This window comes from Zeus faber, assembly GCF_960531495.2.
Source record: "Zeus faber genome assembly, chromosome: 9".
Classification (NCBI taxonomy): domain Eukaryota; kingdom Metazoa; phylum Chordata; class Actinopteri; order Zeiformes; family Zeidae; genus Zeus; species Zeus faber.
In genome coordinates this window covers 9,149,961-9,159,960 of record NC_137197.1, presented here as the reverse complement: position 1 = coordinate 9,159,960, position 10,000 = coordinate 9,149,961, and the positions used below count along the sequence as shown (strand labels likewise).

At 46.9% G+C, this 10,000-nt stretch overlaps 1 protein-coding gene across 1 annotated transcript in view; it reads right to left on the bottom strand.

The window, feature by feature from the left end:
* veph1 (ventricular zone expressed PH domain-containing 1) overlaps positions 1–10,000 on the bottom strand; it is a gene marked incomplete at its 5' end in the record, with an annotated part of 76,589 nt that overhangs the window by 13,803 nt on the left and 52,786 nt on the right. The window contains one exon of the mRNA XM_080006575.1: positions 4,064–4,181. Within this exon, the coding sequence (XP_079862701.1) occupies positions 4,064–4,181 (118 nt within the window). The remainder of the gene's footprint in view (positions 1–4,063; positions 4,182–10,000) is intronic.

Genomic DNA, 10,000 nt, shown 5'->3' with positions numbered 1-10,000 from the left:
CATTTCTTTATGAATTCACCGTGTGAATTCATGTGTGAAACAAAATTGAAGAATTTCATTTGTGACGGGCTAACAATCTAGCTGTTTTTTTCCACAAGAAACATGTAAAGACATAAATACCCATAAAAGAAGAAAATAAATAAATAAATACATATATAATAATGAGAATAATAAAAAAATTAAGTCAAGATTTGAATAACCATAATAGAAGACAATAAATATACATAAACAAACAAATTAATAATAAATTAAGGTCAACTAATAAATAACAATAATAAATAAATATAATAATAAAAAAAATAAAAATAAAAAAAAGGATAATAAAATAAATTCTAAGAATTCTAAGCTCCAAAAAAAAGTGCTTTGGTTTTAAATTGATCCTACAGAGTTTAAAAATGCAAGTATGAAAAGCACACACACACACACACACATGTACAGGGATGGTTTTTCTATTTGGAAAACTGAAAGGACATCTCTGAACTTCAAATAGGGATCATGATTATTAGTCCTGTTCCTGTCGCCGGCCAGATTAAAAACTGAACTAGAACAAAAAGGAATATCGTCAAAAAAGAATCGGTTTTGTTGTGGGCTTACTCATTCATGCTTTTATTTAAATCTATTATCTTTTATCTTAATTAACGTTAAAGCCTTTATTTCCAGGCTTCAGCATCTTGACTCCAAACAGTACAGAATGCAGCGGAACCATCGCTAACCAGCACCAGTCTCCGTTTCCCCAAAACTGACTTTTTACACACGGGGGCCTCTGCACTCCTCAGACCGGAGGCTTCGATCGGCCCCTCCTCCCCGATCCGAACCCGTGAAAGGCGACCTGTGCTCTGACTGCTCCAGCCCCAAACGAAGGAGGTTTGATTGTCTGAGTCGGTTTTACATTTCAAGAAACTTTTTGAAACCTGCATATTAATAATGTCACTGTTTCCATATCCTATCATTCCAATATCCTTTCAACAGACTTTATGGCTGATGCAGGTTTTAATGAATTGTGCTTTTTTTTATTGCTCATTTTGAGCACACACACACACACACACACACACACACACACACACACACACACACACACACACACACACACACACACACACACACACACACACACACACACACACACACACACACACACACACACACTTGTAAACAGCTTCCTGCCAGAGGCCTTCTGGGAAATATCTGATGGCTCAATGTTAACTGGCGTCGAACAGCAGGCACTATAAACAGCACGCTGCTGGAAAGACGAGGGATTTACACCAATTTAGGTACATTGGACTTCTCTCCTGCGGCTACACTTTTTTAAATGTTATTTATTACGTATCTGTACTCATTTTTATAATTTCCTCTCAATCTCTTTTTTCAGAAACAGAGCGGTTGCCTTAAAAACAGTTTTTCTCACACCCCTCTCGCGGCCAAAACAGCTGCTGCCACCGGGCGCTCGGTTCCTCCTCCTCTTATATAACCCGTAAGCGCTTCCACCTGCGACGGACAGGAGTCGAGTGGGGGCGCGGAACGCGCAAGGGCATGTTTCGAATGCTCCAGCGCTGCGACTGCGGTTCATGGATTTACAGCATCCGCACCTCAAACGCCGCGCCGCTCGACCCTGAACGCGGCTGCTTTCTGGACAACAGGCTGAGTGCGGAAGTAAATTGAGCCAAAAGACAGTGGGTTTCTGTCGGTTTTTGAAATTGTTGCAATAAGAGATGGTACCAACCCAAAACCCAGCACGACTGGAGCAGATATCATAGATTTAAAAATAAATAAATAAATAAATAAAAAATGTATGAATATGATCTGATCCTCCAGCCTGAAATATCACAGGAATGCATTTGCGACATCATACTTCACATCACACATCACACTTTGACATTATTGATATCTCTGGGTTTTTTGTGTTTTAACTGAATGAAACAAAGCGGAGGTTTTCTGGTGTTGCTGACAATGTTTTTTCTCTCTCTACGGTCGTCAGGTTCCTGTGAAGTGTTTGCCTGAGCAGTCTGAGCAGTTTGGTGCTGTGAGACGGCCATTTTAAGCAAAGGGCAAATAAGAAAGTCTCATTTAAAGCTTAGTAGTTGGAAAATACTCAAGATTTCATTATCAGCATTGGTGTTGTGGAAAGCGCTCCTGCCATCTCCGGTTGTAATATAATGCACTTTTTGACAAACCACCTTGAAAGATTTTGGGTAAAAAGCACTTAAAAGTCACTGTAAAGTGAATTCGGTGATTTGTTTCTAAACCCATACATACATGTTAGAAAGTAATTGCTGAAAACATGTGAAAAGACTGAACGTTGTCGTACTGAATCGTGGACTTGTGGCCGTTTTTCACCATTTTTGTCGTCCAGATTTGTTGGGCGGGGCTGAATCAGGGCTGGACGATGCACGGTGGGCCGACTTGGCATGACCCCTCCCCCAACACTATACACAGCTCCCAGCCGCCCCGGCACGCACCAGTAGAAACATGCAGAGGGCGCTGCGCCCGTGATATCGCACAGTGAGACGCACAGCCCGCCCCTGAGCCCCGACCTGGCCTGTGGAGGAGCCAGCAGGGGGCACCGGAGAGCGGTGCGTCCCGCAGCCAGGCGAGCGGCGCTTTGAGGCGAGCGACTAAACACACAGGACTGGCTTCAGCAGAACATTTAAACATGGAAGTTACTCCAATGTAAATGTTTATATATGATTACACGGTTAATTGGGCGTGGTTTCAGCAATCTTCAGCGGACCCACTCCCAGCGTCTCCGAACAGAGAGTACTGCCTTTTTTTTCCCCCCCACGATTTTGAAACCTAATTTTATATACTTGCCGATTTTTCTGATCATTCAAATTTGGCTGGGTGGTTAATAACACAGTTTTCTGTGGTGTGACGAATTCAGAACACAAATTTAGTTTTGCTTCACGCGGACTTTAAGGAGTAAAATCTGACTCATTGGGTAAAGTTCCTCTGTTGGTAGTCATCGATCTATGGTACAGCAAGAAAACATGTGCTGTTTTATTAACTATATTCTCTGCACACGACACATGTTCCTTATTACCACACCATATTTTCACGTTCTATAGTTTATGTGTTGGTTTATGTCGACAGTGAGATTTTAAAATGTGTGTATATGAAGTCCAGATTGAATGAGATGTGTGTAAATGATACGGCTCTCATAGAAGAGGGTATTTCCTCTGGTGTGTATTGCACTGGACATGAGCACACGAGCCTAGTACACACACACACACACACGCGCGCACACATGCGCACACACGCACACGCACACACACACTCTCTCTCTCACACACACAAACACACACACACACACACACACACACACACACACACACACACACACACACACACACACACACACACACACACACACACACACACACACACACTGTCAGTCGATGCTGTTACCGAAAACAGAAATACTATTTAAAGAGCCTGACGTCACCAGAACACAATACTCAGGGTGAGGGAGTCTGCGCACCAAATGTAACTCAATCATTACTGAGTCACGATGGCAGAACCTGATTACTGTGACCCCACCGTACCACACTAATGTAAAACTGGCAAAAAATAGCCTTTCAGCGAAGGCTCCCAGTGCAGCTGTATTTGTTTCCTGTTCTGAGAAATGACCGTTTTCCCCAAACACAGACACCCTGAAGCGCCGGTGCCCGCCAGACTCCAGGGAACAGGGCAACTCCTGCGGGGAGTCAACGAGGCTGAAACGGGGTAAAAATCAATGCTGCAACGAAATACCTTCTAAAACTGAAAGCTTATGAATATTTTGTTAGCTGTGATGATTATTATTTCTTTTTTTTTTAATCACCAAATGTTAATTTAGTTGCAGACAGCAGAGTGAAAACCAAGCCCTGGTTTCTTGAGTATCTTGAGTATCTGTAATTTGTCACTGGCAATGGCCCACATACTGTAAGTTTCGCCAATGGCCGATTATTATCACCACAACAACCTAGAACAGCCGTAGAGCATGTCTTCAACAGTGTCGTGAATTTCTGTGTGTGTATGTGTGTGTATGTGCGTGTGTGCGTGCATGTGTGTGCATGCGCGTATATACCTGTGGCCTTTTCGGGGTTGTTACACATGAAACAGAGCCAGCTCGCCTCTTTCTCGCTGTAGCCGAACAGATCGAAGAAGCGCACCTCCTCCAGATGGATCTGGAGGCTGTCCACGTCCTGGAAGGAGCACAGAGAGCGACAGATAGGTGAGGGTTGAAAGAGAGAGCGAGAGAGAGAGAGAGAGAGAGAGAGACATGAAGAAAGAGAGAGTGACAGAGAGAGAGAGAGAGAGAGAGAGAGAGAGCTCTGAGACTTGACTTGACATGACTAACATGGACATGCAGAATAAGGTCTGTAGATCTTTCTCCATGTCTGCGGGTCTCTATATTCATATTTTATCATGTGAGCATGTCTGTTTGTCACCATGTTAGTGTGAGAATCACGCTCTACAGTATCACTTATTTAGTCGACAGAGTGTTCTGCGTCGGACTCTTCTCCAAAATATCCCGACACCCTCTGTAGACAGCGCTTTCATGTTTTGCGCTGACCCAATTAACGACGAGAACTGGGAGGGGCCAGGGGGTCATATAGAGTAATTGAGCAGCCTGTCTGTGTGTGTGTGTGTGTGTGTGTGTGTCTATACAGATGAACACACACACCAAGCCGCACACACACACACACACACACACACACACACACACACACACACACACACACACACACACACACACACACACACACACACACACACACACACACACACACACACACACACACACACAGGATCTTTGTTTGTTTGTCGTGATGGAACAGTGGTCGTCAGGTCCGTAGATCCGCTCTGAGTTACAGTGGCTCTGGCGAAGCAGACTTGCTTCAGGACACAAACACAGAAAAGCAGCACCATGTGTAGTAGAAGAGTGTGTCGGCCGGTGTGTGTGTGTGTGTGTGTGTGTGTGTGTGTGTGTGTGTGTGTGTTGTTTGTGCGTGTACGTGTGTGTTCAAGAGAGAAAGAGAGAGAGAGAGGTATAATACAGACAGAGACGTACAAGGAGAGGCAATCAGTTTGAGAATCTCAATCAGTGTGTTTACACCGGATTGCTCTGGAAGTAGGTCGGTGAGTTGGCACAGGTGACGGCCATCTTCCATCCTCAACCCCGGAAAGCCCCCCCCCCCCCTCCAACCTACTGTACGGTTAAGGGAAAAGGCAGTAAGAGAAACAGAAACAGAACGGGAGATGGACAGACCGATCGGGAGACGTAAACAGCCCGAGCGGGGAGCGGGACTTCCAACCGCTTCCATTACACGCAATACAAAGCTCAGCGGCGGTCTGAGTGGCGCACCGCCGCTTTAGTCGTCCATTTAACGCGCTTTGAATCCGGGGGTGATAAACGGAAACCCGGTGAACGAAAACCCCGACACCGTTGCGGTCATCACATCAGAGGGGAGATTTTTTGGTGAACCTCTCAAGCGCTTCCTGGAATCGCTCCCAACAGCTGCTCGTTGGGTTCCTTCTGGGGTTCCTCAGTCCGATGGGTTTTCTCAGCCTTCGGAGGCAAAGAGGGGAAAAAAAGAGCCGGAATCTCCGGATCAGACGGCCCGGTTCATGCCCGGACGGATGCCAAGCCAATTAAAATAATTTTAACATTGTTTACCAAATAGGAGAGCAAAGCAGCTCTGATTCATCCATTCTCTTAGACAGGGGAGAAAAAAAGGGGGCGGGGGGCTGCAGAGACCGATTAAAAAGGACTAGCAGACGAGAGACAGAGAGAGAGAGAGAGAGAGAGGAGGCCGTAGTGTGTGAGAGCAAATTGGTATCGAGGCCAAGGATAAGCGAGAAAACACACAGAGAAATAAACAAAATCACACAGAAAAGAGAGGAAACAAGGACATTTTAACACTTCCCCACACACACGGAGCACTACCACCAATCCCCCAAACACACAGACCTCAAACAACAGCGTCTCCATTCCACCAGCACCACATTGCGATCTACAGCGCTGAATGACTGACGCCTGGATGACTGGCGTGGAGGTGCGTTGATGGAGGTGCGGCGGAATGTTTAGAAACGACTGACACGCAACTCAGCAAGAGGCTGGTGCAAACAAACACACACTGACCACATGTATTTGGCTCTTCAAGACGGGGGGCAGGGGGGGAGGTTAGATTCCACAAAGGGATGCGAGGGAGAAACAATGGACAGATTATGTGGGTTTGGATATGACTTATCCCCGTATAACCTCTCCTTTTTGTCTCCCCACTCTCGCTATGGTCACTTCTGCTCTTTCGGGTTTTCCTCTACCCACCTCCGCTGGTCGGACGTGTTTATCATGTGATGAAGGTGTTGCAGTTGGGTGACCATAAATAGGACTTAACCCTCGTCCGCCTTAACCATGTCTGAAAATGGGGTAATGGGCCGGTCCAAAAAAATGTAAAGGAAATGCAATTTTAGAATTTGAGAAGAGAAGTTTTGGTAACAGAGGTGGAGGCACACCAAAACAATTGAATGGTAACCCTTTGTACTAAAGGGTGTTTTTTTTAACATTAAAAATGGCCAGAACTATACTCTCTCTATCTTATCTCAATGAGGCTCTCCAGGGGGCGTGGCCAAAGAGTACGTCACAGTCCGTCACAGCCTCTCAAACAGCCCGATCGCCCTGTTCTCAGGTTCAGGGAAGTGTTGGAATTAGTTCTTTCAACAGCATAACAACTAGGGAGGGTATAGTTTGGGCAATTATAATGTTGCATGTACTGTATAAAATGAATACAGATAGGCTGAGGGTGCCAGATGTGGGGACGGAGGGGGGCTCGTTCTGGGACAGCAGAACTCACTGTTGAGCCACCTGGAGGTGGAGTGGGCCTTGTTCAATGAAACATGGTGGAAACAGGGTTCCCACTCAGTGGAACACTCGGGCTGGCACTTGCGCTAGCTGTCGCAGCTTGGTAGACAACTACACCATTTGGAGCTGCATTGTGGAGATTCTTGACAGTACTGCCTGAGGGATTTTCCTTAAAGGGGACCTATTATACTCTTTTTCAACAAGTTAATAAAGGTCTCTAAGGCCCTAAAAAACATGTCTTTGAAGTTTTTTGCTACACAGATAATGCATTCCAGCCATTGTAACATGCCTCGAAAGCCATCCTGTTCCTGACTGTTTCAGTGTGTCCTCCCTCCTAAGTTCCAGCTCTGTGAGCCAATGGGGTTTGAGCACGAGCAGCAGGATTCCGTTGTATGAAGTACATAAACTTTCACCCATATAACCTTATCGCTTCTTAACCTAAATCTCTTTCTGAACAAATCTGAGGCAAGAAATAAGCCATCCAGTTTCTGAATCTTCGCTCATATTAGATCTGCAAGGCCTAATTTAAAAGTTTGTTCCGACTTTCGTATGGCAAGGGCACTACTCCACTGCCGGTTGCCACTGCTTTCTTACCCGTGCTTCAAGCTTGTGTGCACAGAGGCTTTTCTTCATTCAACTAGGAAACGTCGGAAAAAACCCAATATATATATATATAAAATAAATACATCTACAATAAAAACATGTTTTTATTGATTTTGTTTGGTGCACAGCGGAATGCACAAACACACAGCACAATTATTCAATTATTAAATATATTATTAAATGCAGTTTTGTCACTGAAGGTTGGTACTGATTCCTCTTTCCTTTGAAAAGATTTGTCATTGCAGCCAACAGAGCAGTTCCCATGCTTAGCTCTTAGCTTCCACAATGCTAGCGGGCCCAGCAGTTCTCAAGCGGTGGGTGGAGTTACTCAGATGGGGGTCGGTTCTAATTCTAGTGACTCCCCACTTGACGTAGTAGGGGGGGGTCAAATCTGAATGGCTTGTTGAATCACATGTTTTATGAAATAGGGACCCCACAAAAAAAACCTACTAAGTTGTCCTATTGCACAGTTTGTATGTTAGTAGGCCCCTCCGAGACCCAAATGTATGTGCACACGCACTGAAAAAGTGAGTTTTGCATAATAGGTCTGGTTTAAGCGCTGTTTGGCTAAACTTGGCTTCTGCGCGTAGCCCCCTAATTTAACATCAAATCGTGATGTTCATCTTAAACGTGTGTAATGATGTGTTATTTTACTGCAATGTGTGTGCAGTGAACCATTGCAATCACATTGGGAAACCCAGGAAGGAAAAAGTGGGAGGAACAAGTGGAAGTGGAGGGAGAAGAAGAGAGGATGAAGAGCACGAGAGATGAAGGCTACCACATAGGGACCCTGCGGTTTGATGCATATCATGACTTCATATGATATGCATCAAACCATAATAGGCATAAGGCCTTTTACAGTTATCCTGGAGGCCATCTACTGTTTAATTTTGATCCTCACCCTCCCATCCACAGATGCCGAAGCAGATGGAGCCATTTATCAAAACAAGAGAGCATCTGGAATTGCATTTCTAAAAACAAAAAAAAACCAAAAAAACAAAAACAACTTCACAGACCTGCTTTTTTTTTTTTTTTTTTCTTCCTCTCAAGGCTGTGAGTTACATATTTAATACAATTTTAGGAAATTGCCATTTGACTGTCTGCCATTCTTCACATTTCTCCTTGAAGTCTATGACTCGGCCGTGCACCTGAAAGAAAAACAGCTGCCCGCGATGATGTCCGCTGAAAGCCCCGCGCCGCTCGAGGCCGCTGCCACACGTGTAGACAATATCTGAAATAATGGCGACCCACGTCCTTTTGTTTGCTAATGCGAGCGGCGCTGCTTCCCCAAATCCAATATACGACCCCATCTCGGCTGTGTCAACAAATGTTCTCATGCTGGCAGGAGGACAAGGGGGGGGGGGGGGGGGGAGGGCATTTCTCCGTATCTCCGCACCGTATCTCCCAGCGTGGGGGTTTTCCCCCCTCCTCCTCGCTGTCGTCCGGCGTCCGTCTCCCGCCGCAACCGCCCGCTTCCCAAAATCCCTTATCGCTGACCGCGCCGCTTATCTCCGCGCTTCACACTTCCCTCGCCTCTCACGCTTCCCCGTCGGTCTCCTTCCCCCCTGATCCCCCTTTCCTCCCTCTCTCTCTCTCTCTCTCTCTCGCTCTCTCTCTTTTTTTTTTGTTTTCCCTCCTCTCATCGCCGACGTCGTCCTTTCTTTTCCCCCCGTTCGCGTTTTCCTCCTTCCTCTTCCTTTAGTCGCCGTTTGGGCTTCTTGGAGCGGGGGATGAAACGCGAGGAAGCCTTTATCACCTCGCATCCCTCTCATCTCCTCTCCTCTCCTTTCAACTGCTCTCCTTTCCGCTCCTCTCCCCCGTCGTCCCCCTCTGCCTCCCCCTGTTCTTATCTCTCTCTCTCTCTCTCTCTCTCTCTCTCTCTTTCAATTCCTCACTCTGCCTCTTATCTCCGCTCCCGCACCTCAATGCACTTTTCCACGCTTTGCCTTCCGTCGTTGGTCCGGCTCCTCCCCTCAGACGCTCTCCCTCGTTAAGAAGCATTTTCCCCGTCGGCTCTCGACCCCATCGCGCCCTCGGCCTCCCCTCCCTTCCTGTCGTTTCACCCCTCCGCGCTTCCTCTCGCTTCGCCCCTCCTCCCCCTTCACATCTCACCTTCTCCTTTTTTTTTTTGCGCCCGCCATCTCCCCCCCCCCCCCCCCCATAAAACCGGTTCAAGCAATCCAAACCCGTTTAACGTCAGGATCCTCGTAAAAGCCAAATCTCCCGCCTTTTAGTCGGGATAATTGTGCGAACCTTTCATCTCCGTTACACATAATGGCTTTTCATCCCTCGCTCGCTCCCTCGCCGCCCCGCCGCGCCCCTCCATGTGTTTTCGATTGGCCGACGGCGACCGGCGCGGGGGGCTCTCTCCGACAGCGAGAGAGGAGAGAACGACGGACGGGAAGGGAGAAGGAGGGAGGACGGGAGAGGGGAGCGTGTCGCCGGACGGAGGTGGAGGCGGCGGCCCCCCGTCCGAACCCCTTCTCTTGTTTCAATTCTAATCTCCTCCCGGTCCCTCCGCCAGGGGCCTTGCAACCTCTCGAGGCGTCGGGGGGG